General features: G+C 41.3%; 1 protein-coding gene across 1 annotated transcript; it reads right to left on the bottom strand.

The window, feature by feature from the left end:
* Positions 1-1,594: 1,594 nt before the first annotated feature.
* On the bottom strand, positions 1,595-24,361 carry vps26a (VPS26, retromer complex component A). The gene is made up of 9 exons (XM_021580979.2): positions 24,204-24,361; positions 18,475-18,624; positions 6,201-6,276; positions 5,539-5,695; positions 5,158-5,322; positions 4,899-5,005; positions 4,613-4,681; positions 4,279-4,421; positions 1,595-3,798 (listed from the first exon to the last, which is right to left on the bottom strand). Exons 1-9 carry the CDS (start codon positions 24,204-24,206, stop codon positions 3,685-3,687), a joined length of 984 nt encoding a protein of 327 aa, XP_021436654.1. The 5' UTR covers positions 24,207-24,361; the 3' UTR covers positions 1,595-3,684.
* Positions 24,362-24,445: the final 84 nt, after the last annotated feature.

The following is a 24,445-nucleotide window of genomic DNA, read 5'->3' as shown; positions in this document are numbered from 1 at the left end:
ATATTGTGAAACATTTTTTATTTGAATGCATATAACCAGATTGTAGGTAAAACCAGAATTGAAAATGTAAGTGCTATCCAGAATCCTTGGGATCCCTACCCTTTTAACCCGTGCATTAGAGACCTCTAACGCCCGTAAACTCCCATTTACCAACATTATACCTTGGAGGTGCCGAATAGGCATTTTTTTTTAGGTTTCTTGTACATTTTTATTTAGACCTTTTTTGGAAGTTCATACCAGTTGTAAAGGGAGTAAATGAAGATTGTTGCTAAGCGAACCCCTATTTGGTGATGAACGAATGTATTTTGATATAACTCTTGCGTAGCTGGTGAATATGATTTGGAATCGGAGCTTTCTGGGTGTTAGAGATCTCTAACCATATACATTAAAACCTAGCGCATAGTGATGCGTCGTTCGCGAACTAAAGTCTCTTTTTGAACAGATATTTTTGGTGAACATCGCGAACTGAATCACATCGGTGAAAGAGCCTTTCATTTGGCTCCCTGATTTGCATACTGCTGCTACCATAGCCGCGGGAAGAAGGGGTGCTGCAACACCCACTGATAAACAAAATATGAAACTAGGCCTTTAGTGCTCATGTATTAGGGAGAAAAATACTTTCCAGCACCCTCCACACCCCCTACTTCCCACGGCTATAGTAGTAGCAGTATGCACAAATAATTCTCTAAAGTGTGAATCCTCACTGCAGAAACAATAGTGGAGAGTGTGTCAATCTGATCCATTGTGCAAGAAAGTGTGCAAAAAAAAAAATCTAATAACTTGGCCAGATAAACATTTATTTGAACAGGAATTTTACCATCTGACAATGGTAGCCTACCTTTTGGTGCTGTACATTGGAGATTTGCCATTTTTTCATAGTTGTATATCGATTTTGAACAAAGAGTCGTTACGGGACAAATGAGCCAGCTTGTTAACATGAACAAAGCCAAATGAGCCGTCTCACCCAAAAGACTCGGAATGCCCATCACTACTAACGCACATATACTGGTTCACCTGACTTGATTTTGGAGGTATGGCAACGTGAGATTACCCTAACCATAACCCGTAACTAAACTCAACCATTTTACATTCAAACATCAATGGAGATGTCCTAATGATCCTGGATAGCAGGGACCAATTGGAAACACTAATAAAAGCAGAGACAGAACATGAAGCGAGACATCCCACTTCTCTTTTTTTCCCCCGAGTTCATATACAAGCAGGGCCGTCAAACTCATTCCACGGAGGGCTGAATATCTGCAGGTTTTTTGTTTTTCCTTTCAATTAAGACCTAGACAACCAGGTGAGGGGAGTTCCTTTACTAATTAGAGACCTTAATTCATAAATCAATTACAGGGTCCGAGTGAAAACCCACAGACACTCAGCCCTCCATGGAAGGAAGTTTGACTGTATATCACGTGTCAATGTAAGTAGACCAGACCCAGCTGCTATTGCATTGGTGTCTATGGGAGAGCCACCCCTTAAACCCCTTAACTAGACTGGAACTGTGACCATTTCTTTCAATGGTAAACGGCATGATATCGTCTTTGAAATAAATAATCAGAGAAAGTATTAAAGACCTCACTCCAATACATAAGTATAAATTTGCATTTAATTTAATTGATGATGGATATAGACTGAGGCTAGATATATACAAATGTTCAACGTCCACACAAGTCAGATACATATTGAACACAGTATAAAATGTGGTGAACATGCAATGGTGAGTCAGGCCAGTATTTGGCACAAGTTTCTTCATGACCTTACAGGCACTTAACTAAAAAATAAATAATAATATTGCCTGTATAGTATTCAGAAATGAAGACATAACAACATTGTTACGTGATTGTAGCACAGCCTCATCTGAGCTTAAATATGTATCCTTATGCAAATGTAAAGTGGCACTTCTCTAAATATAGACAAAACCACAATAAATGTAAGTACCCATTCAACCATCATCGAACAGGACAGGACAGATATACATGTAGGACCTAACCGTTGATCAAAATAATTTTATTTAAACAGCATTTTGTAGTGCCTCAATCCAATGACACTAGCAAAAGCATTTATTAATATACAGTATATTTGTATTTCGAAAAAGAAAAGCACAAAATACAAGAAGTGAAAGAAAAAAGAAAAAAAAGAACAAAACTACAGGTTATACACTAAATAACTTAGGAGATAGAAATATTTTACATACAGTGAGCTCCAAAAGTATTGGGACAGAGACACACTGTTTTGGCTCTGTACTCCATCACTTTGGATCTGAAATTATACAATGACTATGAGGTTAGTGTTTTAATATGAGGGTATTTTATCCATATCAGGTGAACTGTTTAGAGAGTACAGCACTTTTTGTACATGGTCCCATAAAATGGGGGGACAAAGTATTGGGCCAAATTCACTTATGTATTAAAGTAGTCAAAAGTTTAGTATTTGGTCCCATATTCCTAGCACGCAATGATTACATTAAGCTTGTGACTCTACAAACTTGCTGGATGCATTTGCTGTTTGTTTTGGTTGCGTTTCAGATTTTGTACCCAATAGAAATGAATGGTAAATCATGTATTGCGCCATTTTGGAGTCACTATTATTGTAAATAAGAATAGAATGTTTTTGAACACTACATGAATGTGGATACTACCATGTTTACAGATAGTCCTGAATTAATCGAAAAATTATGAATGAGAAAGTTAGATGCACAAATCATACCCCCAAGACATGCTAACCTCTTAGCATTTTTTTGTGGGGGGTAAGATGTGTCTAACCTTTTCATTCATCATTATTCACGATTCATTCAGGACTATCCGTAATCATGGTAGCATCTACATTAATGTAGAAGTGTTTAGAAACACTATGTACTTATTTGCAATAAAAGTGACTCCAAAATGATACAATACATTATTTACCATTAATTTCTATTGGGCACAAAATAATCTGCTAAGAATAAGAAAATACTAAACTTGACTACTTTAATACACATAAGTATGTACAAAACGTGTTGTAATTTCTAAACGGTTCCCCTGCTATGGATGAAAATACCCTCAAATTAAAACTGACAGCCTGCACTAACCTCACAGTCACTGTATCATTTCATTTCCAAAGTGCTGGAGCACAGAGCCAAAACAACAACAAAAATGTCACTGTCCCAATACTTTTGAAGCTCACTGTATTTCAGTGAATTATGAATACGGCACCCTTTGAGCTCAAAGCATGCCTATTGTCTTACAGCTTGACCTTACAGCCAACGCTGAACACAACATTAACCCATCATATTCAATTTGACCTGCCTACATGCACTGGAACGTCCTTTGAAATATCTAGTAGTGTATGATTGTACGTCATGTCCCCAGTGTTGAGCCTAACCAAGTGCATATTTTACAGGAAGGGTAGGTCAAACGTTTTTGCAATATAAAAGAAATGGTAGCTCCCATTCCAGTGCTTTATAATGTGTGTCAAACAGACGAGTCCATACAGTAAGCTAACAAGAGTGCTTGCTGCGGCCAGCAGAGTAGACCCAGCCCATTCAGGTGTAGCAGCAAGAGACTGTAACCTTGCAGAAGGTAGTTCTATTAAATGGCTGTCTGGCGCTTTAATTTCACCTTGCATGTGTCGAGTTGCACCCCCTTGTTTGCTTTAAGCATAATCAGAAACATTCTCAGCATTTTCTGTTTCCAGTGCTCTTCACATTTCGGGTTGCTCAGCAGTAAGGGTCGGCCGTGGCTCAGGAGACTCATAGCGTTGGTGGAAGTTCCGTTTCCTTATTTTCTCAGGAGCTTTCCTCCACAGAACAATCTCCTGGTAATAGAGAGTCAACCAGAGTCAGATTGATCCTCTCAAGTTATTATAAAATGTTCATATTGAGAGAAGATGATTGGTTTCAATAATAATGGCCTAATTCAAACTACTGTAATAATTAACTGCTGTAATGTTTCTGCCAGATACACTGAGTGTACAAAACATTAAGAACACCTGCTCTTTCCATGATGAACTGACCAGGTGAAAGCTATGATCCCTTATTGATGTCACTTGTTAAATCCACTTCAATCAGCCTAGATGAAGGGGAGGAGACCTAGAGACAATTGGAGTCAACATGGGCTAGCATCCCTGTGGAATGCTTTTGACATCTTGTAGAATCCATGCCCTGACAAATTGAGGCTGCTCTAAGGGGAAAAGGGAGGTGTGCAACTCAATATTCGGAAGGTGTTGTTAATGTTTTGTACACTCCGTGTACGACAGACAGGTAGGTAAATGGAGGTTGGCTTTCAGGTTCTGTACCTGTTGTTTGAAGTATCTCCTGTCCTCCTCATCTACCAGCACCAGGTTGAGGAAGTACCGCACAGAGAACTTCTTGTTGACGTCCCTCATGGTGGCTGTGAGGTCGTAGCCAGCTAAAAACAGACGGATGGGAATAGACTCTCCTAAGAGGGAAAGAACAGGCATAAAGAGGATTTTGAAACAAGTTAAATGGCAAATGGCAGAAGAGAGAGATTTCCATGTACACTACAAGTCCTGAAAACATTATGCTGCTTTGGTGGGGTCAAATAACATAAAATAAAATAGATAAAATCATAATATTGGGACATTCACACCAACACCATATTGTGCCCACCTTTCACAGGGGCTCCGTCCATAATCTCATACTTGGCAACAGTCTCCGTCTCAGTAGTTGTGCTAGGACCTGGGAAAGCAATTTCACATGACTAAATACATCTACTTCACACTGTTCTTAAAACAAAAGCCAAGATTACAGGGACAGTTTTAGGTTCACAAAAATTAGAAAAATATGGAATTCAATCATTTAAAATAAAGTATATATATATATATATATATATTTTCTAAAAGCAACACCTTATGCCGTTTAAGTGAACTCTCTCCCCAAGTAAGCATCATCTCACCTATTCCAGTCATCTCTTTCTTGATCAACTGAAGTTCCATGTGCTGGATTTTGATTCTCACAAGAAGGAAGTAGATTTTACCCACAATGACATCTTTCAAGTGGTATCTGAGAAGACAGATTAGGGTCAGGTTGAAATTAAGTTACATTTTTATAATTCTGAATCTGATTAGAGATTTTGACACGCGAATGTGCTACTATGCTATGCTTTTTAAAAGGTGTTTGAATGCATTAATGTCTCATCATGGTATACATCTTACTTGGACTTGTTGTATTCAAACTCTATATGTAGACAGTCTTCAATGCCAACTTCCATCTTGATGGAATTGTTCACATCAGGGTAAGTGGCCAGCTGATGGACAATGAGGTCATACTCTTTCACCAGATCAGACAGTCTCCTCACTATTGTCACTTTGAGGAAATATCTGTAGGAAATAACAATAGGAGTTATGGCTGGCTTACAATGCAAATTAACTTCAAATGACACAGTGCATATATTCATAACAAGGTGGCTGTAGCAATGACAAGAAGCCATCTAATGCAGTTTCACTGATCATCTCAAGCTGTGTGAATAGAATGGTTTGTTTCAGGGACAATGCAGAGAATATCTGGGTATGTATGAGAGAATATTGTGAGCTAACCTCAGTCGGACGTTGGCTCCAACGTAAGACTCATATGGCTTCTCCACCTGCATGAACTCAAAGTCGTAGCTTCGATTCTGAGTCAACTCCCCTGGCAGGGCAAGCTCCTTTACCAGGTTCACAAATTCATGCGTGTTGCTTTTATCACTGAAAAGCTCTGAAAGACAGAGCACAAGTTTAAACACTTATGTTAGGTTCATCACACACAGGAACCTAATATTTCCAATAGGCAAATCTGTTGTACTGAGGGACGCATTAATTTGAACAAATGTATAAATAAGGAAGTATGCCTGAATCTAATAACCTAGATTGTCCTATATTCAGATTTAAACTTTTGTCCTATGATCAGACGTTCAGAGAAAATAGTGTGTTATTTGAAGGCTTCCCTTAAACTTCCTCAGTTGGTTTGACAACATTGAACCCTCAGTAATGGTCAAGGAGTCTTCACAGAAACACTTTGCCACCCGGCCAGGGTCTGTGGTGTGGAGTGTAGTCCACTGTAGTTTTCACATGACAAGCACATGGTTTGCTAAGCCGTTTATCCTAAATGAGACCGACAGTGCACTTTGTTTGTGAACCAATAAACAACGCATGGCTGGTGTTTGAGGTGGTGCGCTGCTGCAAGGTTATAATATCAAAATATAAAATCAACATAAACTCACCAATCTGCCCAACAAACTCAATTCGAATCCCTTGGTGTTCTAGTCTCTTGCCTGTCTGCCTCACATTGAGATTCACCTTAAAAAGAAAACAAACAAGTTGTCGGGTATTGGCATAGGTGATGGGAAGTTTGGCTCTTTTTACTGTCTCTGATCTTTTCGACTCGTTCAGTCAAAAGAACAAATCTTGACTCATTTATGTTCATTTGAGTCAGAGCATGCAGGACCCCACACCTGCTAACAATGAACTGAAAACATGAAAGTCAATCTTCTACAAGCCTCTCCTTCACATGTTGTTCACCGTAGGGGGTTTATTGGAGATATAATTTGTGACTGAGGCTTGTAAAAGCGTGCTTTAAACAATGTATACGGAACAAAAATATAAAAACGCAACATTTAACGATTTTACTGATTTACAGTTCATAAAAGTAAATCAGTCAATTTAAATAAATGTATTGGGCCCTATTGATCTATGGATTTCACATGACTGGGCGGGAGCGCAGCCATGGGTGGGCACAGGCCCACCAACTTGGGAGCCAGGCCCACCAACTTGGGAGCCAGGCCCAGCCAATCAGAATTACTTTTTACCCACAAAAGGGCTTTATTACAGACAGAAATATTCCTCAGTTTCATCAGCTGTCTGGGTGGCTGGTCTCAGACGATCCCGCAGGTGATGAAGACAAATGCGGAGGTCCTAGGCTGGCGTGGTTACACGTGGTCTGCCGTTTTGAGGCCAATTGGAGATACTGGCAAATTCTCTAAAACGACGTTGGAGGTGGCATATGGTAGAGAAATTAACAAATTCTCTTGCATCAGAGTGGCCTTTTATTTTACCCAGCACAAGGTGCACGTGTAATGATCATGCCGTTTAATCAGCTTCTTGATATGTCACACCTGTCAGGTGGATGGATTATCTTGACAAAAGAGAAATGCTCACTAACAGGGATGTAAACAAATTTGTGCACATAATTTGAGAGAAATAAGCTTTTGTGCGTATGGAAAATCTCCAGGATTTTTATTTCAGCTCATGAAACATGGGACCAACATACATTTGTTGATTGCTAGGCACAGAAATAAGACTATTTCTTGACACATTTGAAACGAGGTCTAGTTGTGGCTGCAACCAGGCAAGATTGTGTACGACTCTTGGCGGAATGCATTGCTTGACTGCCGTGAGGGTGATAAGCAGAATATCGTTTGCAAACTGCAGCCCCCAAAACGATTTGCTCTGGAGTTCGAGTTCGTTGAGCAGAGGCTGTGAATGTTTTGGTTCTATAAAGCTGTGTTCATCATAATATTCAAAAATCAATTCATTGAATTAATTCTTGCACCATGCAATAAATTATCAGTTCTAAACATGTAAAAGCATGGAAACTCAGCAAAAAAAGAAACGTCCCTTTTTCAGGACCCTGTCTTTCAAAGATAATTTGTAAATATCCAAATAACTTCAGTTTCCCATGCTTGTTCAATGAACCATAAACAATTAATGAACATGCACCTGTGGAACGGTCGTTAAGACACTAACAGCTTACAGACAGTAGGTAATTAAGTTATGTAGGTCACAGTTATGTTGGTCACAGTTATGAAAACTTAGGAGGCCTTTCTACTGACTCTGAAAAACACCAAAAGAAAGATGCCCAGGGTCCCTGCTCATCTGGGTGAACGTGCCTTAGGCATGCTGCAAGGAGGCATGAGGACTGCAGATGTGGCCAGGGCAATAAATTGCAATGTGCGTACTGTGAGATGCCTAAGACAGCGCTACAAGGAGACAGGACGGACAGCTGATCGTCCTCGCAGTGGCAGACCACAGGTAACAACACCTGCACAGGATCGGTACATCCAAACACCACACCTGCAGGACAGGTACAGGATGGCAACAACAACATCCCGAGTTACACCAGAAACGCACACTCTCCATCAGTGCTCAGACTGTCCGCAAATAGGCTGAGAGAGGCTGGACTGAGGGCTTGTAGGCCTGTTGTAAGGCAGGTCCTCACCAGACATCACCAGCAACAACGTCGCCTATGGGGCCAACCCCACCGTTGTTGGACCAGACAGGACTGGCAAAAGGTGCTCTTCACTGACAGGTCGCGGTTTTGTCTCACCAGGGATAAACGAGTCACTCAGAAAAACGCATCATGACTCAAGTCAGTAAAAAGAGTTGTTGAAAAATAACGAATCATTTGCGAACTGCACATCATTAATTGGCATAGCACACATTGACATAGGAGGCAGTCCGATGCACAGCATTGATCGCCATCATAATGTCATACCATGTGTGTTTGTCACGGTTTCCATTAACCGGTAATTGCCAGCTTTTGACAACAACAAAAAATATTAATTAAATTGTTGCCGGCCAAATTAACCAGGAGAAAAAACTAAAAGGTTGGCAGACTATCAACGCGTCACCCACCACTTTAAAATGTGAGCTGGAGGCAGTATGCATTTTGAAAACATACTTAATTGTTTGAAACCTGAATGTTGAACTTCATATTATGAGGCATGTCTTACCTTGCTTGAAAATCCGACCATAGAAAGGTGGAGGCATTTCTTTTTTAAAGGCTTCTTAGGCGCCGTGTGAGTTTCAAGATTGAAGAAGCATACAATTTATCCAACCATTTCTACCGATCTGCTTGTCAGTTGTGATTTTCAGATATGCATTTTCTTATAACAGTTTCATTTCAATATTAACATTTTTGTTTCTCAAAATCATTGTCACATGGTTAGTTAAATTGTAATTAAAATATGGGCCTCCAGAGTGGCATAGCGGTCTAAGGCACCGCATTGCAGTGCTAGAGGAGTCACTACAGGCCCGGGTTCGATCCCGGGCTGTATCACAAACGGCCGTGATCGGGAGTCCCACAGGGCGGTGCACAATTGGCCACCCGTCATCCAGGTTAGGGGAGGGTTTGGCCGAGGGTGCTTTACTTGGCTCATCACATTATAGCAACTCCTTGTTGCAGGCCGGGCGGCTGACCTCGGTCATCAGTTGAACGGTGTAACTGGCTTCCGGGTTAAGCGGATGGGTGTTAAGAAGCGTGGTTAGGCGGGTCATGTTTCGGAAGACGCATGACTCAACCTTCGCCTCTTGAGCCAGTTGGGGAGCTGCAGCAATGAGAAACGATCGAAATTGGGAAGAAAAAAGGGGGTAAAATACAAAATAAATAATGAAATATACCATTTAAAAGTCAACTACTGCGAGAGCACCAGCCTCTACCATATGGACACATTGATAGGCTACACTGTGATCACTTGCGGCTAAATAGCCTAAATGAGCGCATGGAAATCAGAGATGGCCAATTCAGCCGTGGGACTATAACTTCCATTGCCAATTAAGTAAAAATACAAAAAGACAACAAATAAAAACAGAATATACTGATCAATTCTGGTTCTTTCAATCACATTAATCTTTCTACTCAGCCGGTCTGCCGCCATTACTATCTGTTTTCACTTGAGCTGTCGCTAGTGAAGTGCAACGTATCAAAATCAATGAACTGGGTCAGGTCCAAAGCGTCTCTAGCGAACTTGCAACATTGTATCAACTAGCCTATTCTGGGCCCTCAGTTTCCTACGACAGTGAGCTTGGGACAGCTTTTTTTACACAAGGGAAAATTTTATGACATTTCCACTGGATATATGGGATCATCAGGTGATGATATTTTGCCCTTTCACACCGAGGCTTGGTGATTATTGAGGGGGAGATGGCAGTGTGGTGCCAGGACAACAACCTCTCCCTCAATATGAGCAAGACAAAGGAGATGATCGTGGACTACAGGAAAAGGCAGGACAAACAGGCCCCCATTAACATCAATGGGGCTGTAATGGTGCGGGTCGAGAGTTAAGTTCCTTGGTGTCCACATCACCAACAATCTATCATGGTCCAAACACACCAAGACAGTTAAGAGGGCACGACAAAACCTTTTCCCCCTCAGGAGACTGAAAAGATTTGGCATGGGTCCCCATATCCTCAAAAGGTTCTACGGCTACACCATCGAGAGCATCCTGACCGGTTGCATCACCGCCTGATATGGCAACGTAAGGAGGGGGCCAAGCTTCCAGCCATCCAGGACCTATATAATAGGCGGTCAGAGGAAAGACCATAAAATTGTCAGAGACTCCAGTCACCCAAGTCATCAACTGTTCTCTCTGCTACCGCACGGCAAGTGATTTCTGCGTGCCAAGTCTAGGACCAAAAGGCTCCTTAACAGATTTAACCCCAAAGCCATAAGACTGCTGAACAATGAATCAAATGGCCACCGGACTATTACATTGACCCCCCCCTCCATTTGTTTTGTACACTGCTGCTACTTGCTGTTTATTATCTATGCATAGTCACTTCACCTCAACCTACATGTACAAATTACCTCTAACCTGTACCCCCGCACACTAACTCAGTACCGGTACCCCCTGTATATAGCCTTGTTATTGTTATGTTAGTGTTACTTTTTATTATTTTTAACTTTAGTTTATTTGGTAAATATTTTCTTAACTCTTCTTGAACTGCACTGTTGGTTAAGGGCTTGTAAGTAAGCATTTCACGGTAAGGTCTAGCAGACCTGTTGTATTCGGCGCATGTGACAAATAAAGTTTGATTTGATTGTTGGAAAGATTTTTCAAATAGGCAAATAGTTCCTCACAGTAGGCCTGTCATTCGCAATGGATGTTAAAAATACAGACTTCATTGACTTACTGTGTGAGGTGAAGAAAAGTACTGAGAAGCTCAGCTTATTAGTGGTGGACGTGGTGACTAAGACAACCAGAAATCAAACATCCCAAAATCAGCACTACAAATTAAACTTTGTCACATGTGCAAAATACAACAGGTGTAGGTAGACCTTACTTACAAGCCCTTAACCAACAGTGTAGTTCAAGAAAGAGTTAAGAAAATATTTACCAAATAAACTAAAGTAAAAAATAAAGAGTATCAATAAAGTGACATTAACGAGGCTATATACAGGGGGTACTGGTACAGAGTCGATGTGCGGGGCTACAGGTTTGTCGAAGTAATTTGTACATGTAGGTAGGGGTGAAGTGACTATGCATAGATAATGAACGACAAGTCGCAGCAGTGTAAAAACAAGGGGGGGTCAATGTCAATAGTCCGGGTGGCCATTTGATTAACTGATCAGAAGTCTTATGGCTTTGGGGTAGAAGCTGTTAAGAAGCCTTTTGGTCCTAGACTTGGCACTCCGTTACCGCGCGATAGAAGAAAGAGCAGTCTATAACTTGGGTGACTGGAGCCTTTGACAATGTATTGGGCTATCCTCTGATGGCCTAGTATATAGGTCCTGGATGGCAGGAAGCTTGGCCCCAGTGCCGTACACACTACCCTCTGTAGTGCCTTACGGTCTGATGCCGAGAAGTTGCCATACCAGGCGGAGATGCAACCGGTAAAGATGCTCTCGATGGTGCAGCTGTAGAACTTTGAGGATCTGAGGACTCATGCCAAATATTTTCAGTCTCCTTAGGGGGAAAGGTGTTGTCATGCCCTCTTCACGACTGTCTTGGTGGGGCGGCAGGTTGCCTAGTGGTTAGAGCGTGAGACTAGTAAACGAAAGTCTGCAAGATCGAATCCCCGAGCTGACAAGGTAAAAATCCGTCGTTCAGCCCCTGAACAAGGCAGTTAACCCACCGTTCCTAGGCCATCATTGAAAATAAGAATTTGTTCTTAACCAACTTGCCTAGTTAAATAAAGGTAAAATAAATAAAAAATGGGTGTGTTTGGACCATGATAGTTTGTTGGCGATACAGACATCAAGGAACTTGAAACTCTCGACCCGCTCCAACCCCGTCGATGTTAATGAGGGCCATTCGGCCTGCCTTTTCCTGTAGTCCACAATAAGCTCCGTTGTCATGCTCACATTGAGGGAGGTTGTTGTCCTCTCTATGTTGTGTCATCAGGAAACTTAATGATGGTGTTGGAGTTGTGTTTGGCCACAAGGACGAGTACAGGAGGGGACTAAGCACGTACCCCTGACGGGCCCCAGTGTTGAGGATCAGCGTGTCAGACGTGTTGTTGCCTACCCTTACCACCTGGGGTGCGGCCCGTCAGGAAGTCCAGGATCCAATTGCAGAGGGAGGTGTTTAGTTCCAGGGTCTTTAGCTTAGTGATGAGATTTGTGGGCACTACGGTGTTGAATGCTGAGCTGTAGTCAATGAACAGCATTCTCACGTAGGCGTTCCTTTTGTCCATGTGGAATAGAGGAATGTGGCGTGAGATTGAGTCATCTGCGGATCTGTTGGGGCGGTATGCGAATTGGAGTGGGTCTAGGGAAGTGGTTCCCAACTTTTTATAGTCCCGTACCTCTTCAAACATTCAACCTAAAGCTGCGTACCCCCTCTACCACCAGGGTCAGGGCACTCTCAATTGTTGTTTTTTTGCCATCATTGTAAGCCTGCCACACACACACACACACACACACTATACGATAAGTTTATTAAGCATAAGAATGAGTGAGAGTTTGTCACTTCCCATTAGCCGGATTGTGACAAAGAGCTCTTATAGGACCAGGGCACAAATAATAATAAGTCAATAATTTTGACTTATTTTGCCATCTTACATATAAAACCTTATTTGTTCATCAAAAATGGTGAATAACTTACCACAGGTTAATGAGAAAGGTGTGCTTGAAAGGATGCACATAACTCTGCAATGTTGGGTTGTATTGGAGAGAGTCTCAGTCTTAAATCATTTTCCACACACAGTCTGTGCCTGTATTTAGTTTTAATGCTAGTGAGGGCCGAGAATCCACTCTCACATACAGTGGGGAGAACAAGTATTTGATACACTGCCGAATTTGCAGGTTTTCCTACTTACAAAGCTTGTAGAGGTCAGTAATTTCTATCATAGGTACACTTCAACTGTGAGAGACGGAATCTAAAACAAAAATCCCGAAAATCACATTGTATGATTTTTTTAAGTAATTAATTTGCATTTTATTGCATGACCTAAGTATTTGATACATCAGAAAAACAGAACTTAATATTTGGTACAGAAACCTTTGTTTATATTTACAGAGATCATACGTTTCCTCTAGTTCTTTACCAGGTTTGCACACACTGCAGCAGGGATTTTGGCCCACTCCTCCATACAGACTTTCTCCATATCCTACAGGTTTCAAGGCTGTCGCTGGGCAATACGGACTTTCAGCTCCCTCCAAAGATTTTCTATTGGGTTCAGGTCTGGAGACTGGCTAGGACCTTTCAGATACTTCTTACGGAGCCACTCCTTAGTTGCCCTGGCTGTGTGTTTCGGGTCGTTGTCATGCTGGAAGACCCAGCCACGACCCATCTTCAATGCTCTTACTGAGGGAAGGAGGTTGTTGTCTCGCGATACATGGCCCCATCCATCCTCCCCTCAATACGGTGCAGTCGTCCTGTCCCATTTGCAGAAAAGCAACCCCAAAGAATGATGTTTCCACCTCCAAGCTTCACGGTAGGGATGGTGTTCTTGGGGGTTGTACTCATCCTTCTTCTTCCTCCAAACACGGCGTGTGGAGTTTAGACCAAAAAGCTATATTTTTGTCTCATCAGACCACATGACCTTCTCTCATTCCTCCTCAAGATCATCAAGATGGTCATTGGCAAACTTCAGACGGGCCTGGACATGCGCTGGCTTGAGCAGGGGGACCTAGCGTTCACTGCAGGATTTTAATCCATGACGGCGTAGTGTGTTACTAATGGTTTTCTTTGAGACTGTGGTCCCAGCTCTCTTCAGGTTATTGACCAGGCCCTGCCGTGTAGTTCTGGGCTGATCCCTCACCTTCCTCATGATCATTGATGCCCCACGAGGTGAGATCTTGCATGGAGCCCCAGACCGAGGGTGATTGACTGTCATCTTGAACTTCCATATTCTAATAATTGCACCAACAGTTGTTGCCTTCTCATCAAGCTGCTTGCCTATTGTCCTGTAGCCCATCCCAGCCTTGTGCAGATCTACAATTTTATCCCTGATGTCCTTACACAGCTCTCTGGTCTTGGCCATTGTGGAGAGGTTGGAGTCTGTTGATTGAGTGTGTGGACAGGTGTCTTTTATTCAGGTAACGAGTTCAAACAGGTGCAGTTAATACAGGTGATGCGTGGAGAACAGGAGGGCTTCTTAAACAAAAACTAACAGGTCTGTGAGAGACGGAATTCTTACTGGTTGGTAGGTGATCAAATACTTATGTCATGCAATAAAATGCAAATTAATTACTTAAAAATCATACAATGTGATTTTCTGGATTTTTGTTTTAGATTCCGTCTCTCACAGTTGAAGTGTACCTATGATAAAAAAAATACAGACCTCTACATGATTTGTAAGTAGGAAAACCTGCAAAATCGGCAGTGTATTAAATACTTGTTCTCCCCACTGTAGGTACGTGGTTGCAAAGGGCATCAGTGTCTTAACAGCGCGATTTGCCAAGACAGGATACTCTGAGCGCAGCCCAATCCAGAAACATGTCAGTGGCTTCTGATTCAATTCAATTTTCACAGAACCGCTTGCTGCAATTTCGATGAGGCTCTTTTGTTCAGATATCGGTAAGTGGACAGGAGGCAGGGCATGAAAGGGATATCGAATCCAGTTGTTTGTGTCATCCGTTTCAGGAAAGTACCTGAGTAATTGCACTCCCAACTCACTCAGGTGCTTCGCTATATCACATTTGACATTGTCCCTAAGCTTGAGTTAATTTGCACACAAAACAAATCATACAATGATGGAAAGACCTGTGTGTTGTCCTTGTTAATGCAGACATAGAGCTACAACTTCTTAAATCATAGCCTCAATTTTGTCCCGCACATTGAATATAGTTGCGCAGAGTCCCTGTAATCCTAGATTCAGATCATTCAGGTGAGAAAAAAACATCACCCAGATAGGCCAGTCGTGTGAGAAACTCGTCATCATGCAAGCGGTCAGACAAGTGAAAATAATGGTCAGTAAAGAAAACTTTAAGCTTGTCTCTCAGTTAAAAAAAACGTGTCAATACTTTGCCCCTTGATAACCAGCGCACTTCTGTATGTTGTAAAGTGTTACATGGTCGCTGCCCATATCATTGCATAGTGCAGAAAATACACGAGAGTTCAAGGGCCTTGCTTTAACAAAGTTAAGCATTTTCACTGTAGTGCCCAAAACATCTTTGAAGATGTCAGGCATTCCTTTGGCAGCAAGAGCTTCTCGGTGGATGCTGCAGTGTACCCAAGTGGCGTAGGGAGCAACTGCTTGCACACGCGATACCTCTACTTGTCATGGCTTTTGCGCCATCAGTACAGATACCAACACATCTTGACCACCAAAGTCCATTTGATGTCACAAAGCTGTCCAATATTTTAAAAATATCCTCTCCTGTTGTCCTGGTTTCCAGTGGCTTGCAGAAGAGGATGTCTTCCTTAATTGACCCCCTATAAACGTAATGGACATATACCAGGAGCTGGGCCAAGCCCACCACGTCTGTTGACTCATCCAGCTGTAACGTATAGAATTCACTGGCTTGTATGCAAAGCAGTAATTGTTTCTCCTGCCATGTCACAGATGCGTCGTGAAAGTGTTGTTTGATGTAGGCATTGTCTGTATAGTTTTTTGGGCCTTTTTCCCCAGCCATATCTGCAGCAGCAGGAAGAAGAATTAAGTCCTCCACAATAGTATGGGGCTTGCCTGTCTAAGCCACTCGGTAGCTCACCATATAAGACGCTTCCAGATCCTTTTTATTAATGATATGTTTCTTTTATACATGTCTTACTACTCTGAAGTATTTTTCTTGCTCAAAAAACTCCTGTGAATTATTTTGGAAATTGTTTTGTTTCTAAATGTCCGTGCAAGAGTGAAGATTTCATCGAGTTGTGAGATAGTACTTTTGCACATATAACACACTGTGGCTGAGGAAAGTCACTACTCCCAATATAAGTGAACCCCAAATCAATGTAGTTCTCATCATATTTGCGCCTCTTCAATGGTCCAATGTCCCTGTCTGTTTTTCGGTGCTTTCCCGGGTAAGGGGGCAGTAGCTCTTAGACTGCATCAGATTCACAACTGTCAGTGTCCATGCTAGCTGGGCTAACAACAAATGTAGAATTACTGATGCTAGCATTGGATGTGCTCGTGGAAGCAGAACAACTTGTGTCGTCGACAGGTGCAGGTGTAGTACTGCTGGTAGTAGCAGTACTACCAGTAGAGCTGGTATGTGTGTTTATGGGCCTTACTTTTTTTTTTATACCATTTATACATTTTCTAGCAAACGGAATGAGAAGCAGCTACGTTTGGCTACATACATTAGTGGAATTCCCGGGATAGAGTAACGGTTAATGTGATTGGATGTTAATTACCAAAATGTATAGCCGTGTTGGAAAATATAAATGGACTGCTTGAAAACATGGAGAAAAAAAAACTTTTATTTGGCGTACCCCCGATGGCATTGCGCGAACGTTCCCTTTGTAGTCCGTAACAATTTTCAAGCCCTGCCACATCCGACGAGCCTCAGAGCCAGTGTAGAAGGATTCAATCTTAGTCCTGTATTGACGCTTTGCCTATTTAATGGTTTGTTTGAGGGCATAGCGGGAATTCTTATAAGCGTCCGGATTAGTGTTCTGCTTCTTGAAAGCAGCATCTCTAGCCTTTAGCTCAATGTGCATGTTGCCTGTAATCAATACATGGCTTCTGGTTGGGATATGTGCGTACAGTCACTGTGGGGACGACGTCGTCGATGCACTTACTGTTGAAGCCGATGACTGAGGTGGTATTATACTCAATGCCATTGGAGGAATCGTGGAACATATTCCAGGCTGTGCTACCAAAACAGTCCTGTAGTTTAGCATGCATATGACTATGCATATGACATTACTATGCATATAATTGACAGCTTTGGAAAGAAAACACTCTGACATTTCCAAATCTGCAAAGATATTGTCTGTGAGTGCCACAGAACTGATGCTACAGGCAAAACCAAGATGAAATTTCAAACAGGAAGTACCCCCAGATTTTGAAGGCGCTGTGTTTCAATGAGTCCTTATATGGGTCACGAATGAGCTTAGACTTTCTGTCGTTTCCCCATAGTGTCGACAGCATTGTGACGTATTTGTAGGCATATCATTGGAAGATTGACCATAAGAAACTACATTTACCAGGTGGCCGCTTGGTGTCCTCCGTCGCAATTATTGCGTAATCTCCAGCTGCATGTATTTTTCTGTTTGCTTCCGAGGAGAAACCCAACTGCCACAAATGATTTATCATCGAATAGATATGTGAAAACACCTTGAGGATTGATTCTAAACAACGTTTGCCATGTTTCTGTCGATATTATGGAGTTAATTTGGAAAAAAGTTTGGCGTTGTAATGACTGAATTTTCGTTTTTTTTTTCTTAGCCAAACGTGATGAACAAAACGGAGCGATTTCTCCTTCACAAATAATCTTTTTGGAAAAAAATAACATTTGCTATCTAACTGAGAGTCTCCTCATTGAAAACATCCGAAGTTCTTCAAAGTAAATAATTTTATTTGAATGCTTTTCTTGTTTTTGTGAAAATGTTGCCTGCTGAATGCTAGGCTTAATGCTATGCTAGCTATCAATACTCTTACACAAATGCTTGTGTAGCTATGGTTGAAAAGCATATTTAGAAAATCTGAGATGACAGTGTTGTTAACAAAAGGCTAAGCTTGTGAGTCAATATATTTCTTTCATTTCATTTGCGATTTTCATGAATAGTTAACGTTGCGTTATGGTAATGAGCTTGAGGTTATGATTACGCTCCCGGATACGGGTTTGCGCGACGCTAGAGGTTAAGAAAAGATGGAGAAAAAGGGGACGGAGGTCAGGCTGCCTTCTGAGAATTCGTAGGCGAGTGAGTAAACCTCCACTGCCATTCGTTCTATTGGCCAACGTACAATCATTGGAGAACAAAATGGATGACCTACGATCAAGATTATCCTACTAAAGGGACATTAAAAACTGTAATATCTTATGTTTCATCGAGTCGTGGCTGAACGACGACACGGTTAATATAGAGCTGGCGTTATTTTCCATGCATCGGCAGGACAGAGAAGCTACGTCTGGTAAGATGAGGGGTGGGGGTGTGTGTCTATCTGTCAATAATAGCTGGTGCGTGATGTCTAATATTAAAGAAGTCTTGAGGTATTGCTTACCTGAGGTAGAGTACCTTATGATAATCTGTTGACCACACTATCTACCAAGAGAGTTCTCATCCATATTATTCATAGCCGACTATATATTTCCTAGATTTCCGTATTTTGGCAAATGTTTGACAATGTCCTAACGGAAACCCTAATGTGCGTGTGTGCAATGCTCACCTTCCCAGAGACCGATTCTCCGTCATAAAATAAATAGTTATTCTCCACTTTCCCATCCTCTGTCTTGAGTTCTGCTTTCTTCCTAGTCTCTGCATCATTGAGTAGGACATCAATTTCACACACAGGACCAAATAAACCACCCAGGAAACTCTGAAAAACAGGAAGAATTTACAATAAACTCAAAGGCAAATATAATCAGAAATAACTCTCTCAATAATGGACTAAAGGAGCTTAACATTACTCCTTAGTCCAAGGGCGTTACATGTTCTACTTGAAGGTTGAATTGACTTTGGAAGCCAAAACAGCCAAATACTCCAACTAAACAAGAATCAATTCTCTAGAAATATAAATCCCTCTACTTTCATACTACATGAAAATAATTTCACAAATACAAAATACACACTAACTGTACACTGTTTAAACCCGTTTTAACACAGTCCTGGTAGAGTCCATGTGCAGGGGTACCGGTTAGTCAAGGTAATTGAGGTAATATTTACATGAAGGTAGGGGTAAAGTGGCTATACATAGATAATAAACAGCTTGACACCTAAAACCGTCAAACTTTTACAGATGCACAATTGAGAGCAACCTGTTTGGCTGTATCACCACCTGGTATGGCAACTGCAACACCCGCAACCGCAGGGCTCTCCAGTTGGTGGTGCGGTCTGCCAAACGCATCACCGGGGGCAAACTACCTGCCCTCCAGGACACCTACAGCACCCAATGTCACAGGAAAGCCAAAAAGACCATCAAGGACAACAACCACTTGAGCCACTGCCTGTTCACCCTGCTATCATGCAGAAGGCGAGTTCAGTACAGGTGCATCAAAGCTGGGACCGAGAGACTGAAAAACAGCTTCCATCTCAAGGGTAAATAGCCATCACTAGCAAACTAGAAGCTGCTGCCCTATATACATAGACTTGCAATCACTTTAATAATGGAACACTAGTCACTGTAATAATGTTTACATATTTTGCATTACTCATCTCATATGTACAGTTGAAGTCGGAAGTTTACATACACCTTGCCAAATACATTTAAACTCAGTTTTTCACAATTCCTGACATTTAATCCTAGTACAAATTCCCTATCTTAGGTCAGTTAGGATCACCATTTTATTTTAAGAATGTGAAATGTAAGAATAATAGTAGAGAGAATGATTTATTTCATCACATTTCCATGGTGGGTCAGAAGTTTACATACACTCAATTAGTATTTGGTAGCAATGCCTTTAAATTGTTTAACTTGGGTCAAACATTTCGGGTAGCCTTCCAAAAGCTTCCCACAATAAGTTAGATGAATTTTGGCCCATTCCGCCTGACAGAGCTGGTGTAACTGAGTCAGGGCTCCTTGCTCGCACATGCTTTTTCAGTTTCGCCCACAAATTTTCTATAGGATTGAGGTCAGGGCTTTGTGATGGCCACTCCAAGGACTTTGTTGTCCTTAAGCCATTTTGCCACAACTTTGGAAGTATGCTTGGGGTCATTGTCCATTTGGAAAACCCATTTGCGACCAAGCTTTAACTTCCTGACTGATGTGGATATTAAAGCAACATCAAGACATAATTTCTCTCTCATGAAGCCATCTATTTTGTGAAGTGCACCAGTCCCTCCTGCAGCAAAGCACCCCCACAACATGATGCTGCCACCCCTGTGCTTCACGGTTGGGATGGTGTTCTTCGGCTTGCAAGCCTCACCCTTTTTCCTCCAAACATAACGATGGTCATTATGGCTAAACAGTTCTATTTTTGTTTCATCAGACCAGAGGACATTTCTCCAAAAAGTATGATATTTGTCCCCAAGTGCAGTTGCAAACGGTAGTCTGGCTTCTTTTATGGCGGTTTTGGAGCAGTGGCTTCTTCCTTGCTGAGCGGCCTTTTAGGTTAATGTTGACATAGGACTCGTTTTACTGTGGAAAAAGATACTTTTGTACTTGTTTCCGCCAGCATCTTCACAAAGTCCTTTGCTGTTGTTCTGGGATTGATTTGCACTTTTCGCACCAAAGTACGTTTATCTCTAGGAGACAGAACACGTCTCCTTCCTGAGCAGTATGACGGCTGTGTGGTCCCATGATGTTTACACTTGCATACTATTGTTTGTACAGATGATCGTGGTACCGTCAGGCATTTGGAAATTGCTCCCAAGGATGAACCAGACTTGTGGAGGTCAAAAAAAAAAAAAACTGAGGTCTTGGCTTTTGATTTTCCGATGATGTCAAGCAAAGAGGCACTGAGTTTGAAGGTAGGCCTTGAAATACATTCACAGGTACACCTCCAATTGACTCAAATGATGTCAATTAGCCTATCAGAAGCTTCTAATGCCATGACATCATATTCTGGAATCTTCCAAGCTGGTTAAAAGCACAGTCAACTTAGTGTATGTAAACTTATGACCCACTGGAATTGTGATACAGTGAATTATAAGTGAAATATTCTGTCTGTAAAAAATCGTTGGAAAAATTACTTGTGTCATGCACAAAGTAGATGTCGTAACCGACTTGCCAAAACTATAGTTTGTTAACAAGAAATGTGTGGAGTGGTTGAAAAAATAGTTTTAATAACTCCAACCTAAGGGTATGTAAACTTCCGACTTCAACTGTATATACTGTATTCTATTCTGCTGTATCTTAGTCTATGCCGCTCTGACATTTCTCATCCAGATATTTATATTAGAGGTCGACCGATTAATCGGAATGGCTGATTAATTAGGGCCGATTTCAAGTTTTCATAACAATCGGTAATTGTTATTTTTGGATGCCGACTTTGATATATATTTTTTTACACCTTTATTTAACTTGGCAAGTCAGTTAAGAACACATTCTTATTTTCAATGACGGCCTAGGAACGGTGGGTTAACTGCCTTGTTCAGGGGCAGAACGACAGATTTTTACCTTGTCAGCTCAGGGATTCAATCTTGCAACCTTACGGTTAACTAGTCCAACGCTCTAACCACCTGCCTCACGAGGAGCCTGCCTGTTACGCGAATGCAGTAAGAAGCCGAGGTAAGTTGCTAGCTAGCATTAAACTTATCTTATAAAACACAAACAATCATAATCACTAGTTATAACTACACATGGTTGATGATATTACTAGTTTATCTAGCATGTCCTGCATTGCATATAATCGATGCGGTGCGAATTCGCGAAAAAGGACTGTCGTTGCTCCAACGTGTACCTAACCATAAACATCAATGCCTTTCTTAAAATCAATTCACAGAAGTATATATTTTTAAACCTGCATATTTAGCTAAAAGAAATCCAGGTTAGCAGGCAATATTAACCAGGTGAAATTGTGTCACTTCTCTTGCGTTCATTGCACGCAGGGTCAGGGTATATGCAACAGTTTGGACCGCCTGGCTCATTGCGAACTAATTTGCCAGAATTTTACGTAATTGTGACATAACATTGAAGGTTGTGCAATGTAACAGCAATATTTAGACTTAGGGATGCCACCCATTAGACAAAATACAGAACGGTTCCGTATTTCACTGAAAGAATAAACGTTTTGTTTTCTAAATGATAGTTTCCGGATTTGACCATATTAATGATCTAAGGCTCTTATTTCTGTGTGTTATGTTATAATTAAGTCTATGATTTGATAGAGCAGTCTGACTGAGCGATGGTAGGCACCAGCAGGTTCGTAAGCATTCATTCAAACAGCACTTTCGTGCATTTTCCCAGTAGCTCTTCGCAATGCTTCAAGCATTGCGCTGTTTATGACTTCAAACCTATCAACTCCCGAGATTTGGCTGGTGTAACCGATGTGAAATGGCTAGCTAGTTAGCGGGGTGAGCGCTAATAGCGTTTCAAACGTCACTCGCTCTGAGACTTGGAAGTAGTTGTTCCCCTTACTCTGCATGGGTAACGCTGCTTAGAGGGTGGCTGTTGTCGATGTGTTCCTGGTTCGAGCCCAGGTAGCGGCGAGGAGAGGGGTGGAAGCTATACTGTTACACTGGCAATACTAAAGTGCCTACAAGAACATCCAATAGTCAAAGATATATGAAATACAAATCGTATAGAGAGAAATAGTCCTATAATTCCTATAATAACTACAACCTAAAACTTCTTACCTGGGAATATTGAAGACTCATGTTAAAAGGAACCACCAGCTTTCATATGTTCTCATGTTCTGAGCAAGGAACTTAAACATTAGCTTTCTTACATGGCACATATTGCACTTTTACTTTCCTCTCCAACACTTTTTTGCATTATTTAAACCAAATTGAACATGTTTCATTATTTATTTGAGGCTAAATTGATTTAATTGATGTATTATATTAAGTTAAAATAAGTGTTCATTCAGTATTGTTGTAATTATCATTATTACAAATAAATAAATAAAAATCGGCCAATTTAATTGCTATTGGCTTTTTTTGGTCCTCCAATAATCGGTATCAGTGTTAAAATCATAATCGGTCGGCCTCTAATTTATATATTCTTAATTCCATTCCTTACTTTAGATTAATGTAGTGTGTGTATTGAGAAATTGTTAGATATTACTGCACTGTTGGAGCTAAAAACACAAGCATTTCACTACATGTGCAATAACATCTTCTATGTATGTGACCAATAAAATTTGATTTGAGAGTAGCATCAGCTTATGTGAAGAGTGTGAAGGAATGTGAATGTATACGTATGTGGCGTAAATATGCATGCATATGTGTGCGTTTTGTGTGTGTGTTGGAGTGTCAGTGTAGTATGTGTGAGTGTGCGGTTAGAGTCCAGTGTGTACATTGAGCCTGTGCAAGAGAGTCAGTGCAAAGAAAATAAGCCTGGGTAGCCATTTGATTTACTGGTCAGCAGTCTTATTGCTTGGGGGGGGGGGGGGGGGGGGGGGGTCTGTCATCTGTCATTCGCATTGAAAGCAAGTTTAAGAAACTGTCTATCTGTTCTGTGTGTGCTATTTCTATGCTTCCCCGTCAAGTTTTGTTTTTGCGTATTTTACTTTCGGGTTTGTACACCAGCTTCAAACAGCTGAAAATACAATATTTTTGGATATGGAAAATATATTTCACAACGTTTTACAATTACTCTCTACACTATACTTGGCTTGTTTTGTCACAAACTGAAATTAGGCGAACTATTAGAATGTTTTCGCAACCAGGAAATGGCGGAGCTATTTTTAAAAATAGTTTCTGCAAGAACTACCCCAGTAGGTACCGAGTCAGATATATTTCCCATGGGGCTACGTTAAGTTATGGGACTTTGATAATTACTTAGCTAGCTAACAGATGGGTGTTTTGGCTAGTTAGCTAAATTACATAATGTCATGAAACATGACATTGTGAAGACTAATTCCGTTAGAAGTGCCATGGGCTAAAGGCAAATCGCACGCTTGACAGCTAACGTTCAGCAGTCAACATTTCTCGTGACGTCCAGACAAGACGATGAGCCAGTAACTAGTTAACATTCGCCATCTAGCTAATGCTTTATGTGTAACTAAATGTTCAGCTTGCGGGGATAATAGTTACAGTGGGAAACGAGATAACCGCCACTCTAGCCAATTGCCACGAATCAAAACTATCTACCAATTTAGGAAGAACAGTGGGGTTCCAGCCAGGGCCTCCGACCTGTGCTGATAACGTTATACTAGACTAGCTAGCCGTTAGCCAAGAAATATAAGAAAAAATAACGAAAGGGCCAGAGGATGACAATACCTTGGCTTTAGTACATCTCTATTTATGTATAAGTTAAATAGTTACGTGCTACTTCTTCTTTCATTTTGAACTCACCATTTCAGCTGTTTAAACAGTTGTAGACAGCTATCTAGCCTCCGTGTTGCTAATTCCTGTGACGATACAAACGAGAGGAGCAGTAATAGTGGCAACACAGAAATTTCAAAATAAAAGTCCCGTGTCTAGTCATATCATTTTTTTTTGCTCAGGACCAGGACAGCAACCTCTCCCTCAATGTCAGTAAAAACAAAGCAGCTGATCGTGGACTACAGGAAACGGAGGGCCGAGCACGCCCCCAT

The sequence above is a fragment of the Oncorhynchus mykiss genome, chromosome 23, assembly GCF_013265735.2.
Source record: "Oncorhynchus mykiss isolate Arlee chromosome 23, USDA_OmykA_1.1, whole genome shotgun sequence".
Lineage (NCBI taxonomy): Eukaryota > Metazoa > Chordata > Actinopteri > Salmoniformes > Salmonidae > Oncorhynchus > Oncorhynchus mykiss.
The sequence above is the reverse complement of the archived record's forward strand: the minus strand, read 5'-3'. Positions and strand labels throughout refer to the sequence as shown.

Coding starts and splice junctions, on each gene's coding strand:
- vps26a (XM_021580979.2), bottom strand. Junction 5,696..6,200: donor TGAGTTTGTTGGGCAGATTG/GTGAGTTTATGT, acceptor TCTGTCTTTCAG/AGCTTTTCAGTGATAAAAGC. Junction 5,006..5,157: donor TTTGAATACAACAAGTCCAA/GTAAGATGTATA, acceptor CTGTCTTCTCAG/ATACCACTTGAAAGATGTCA.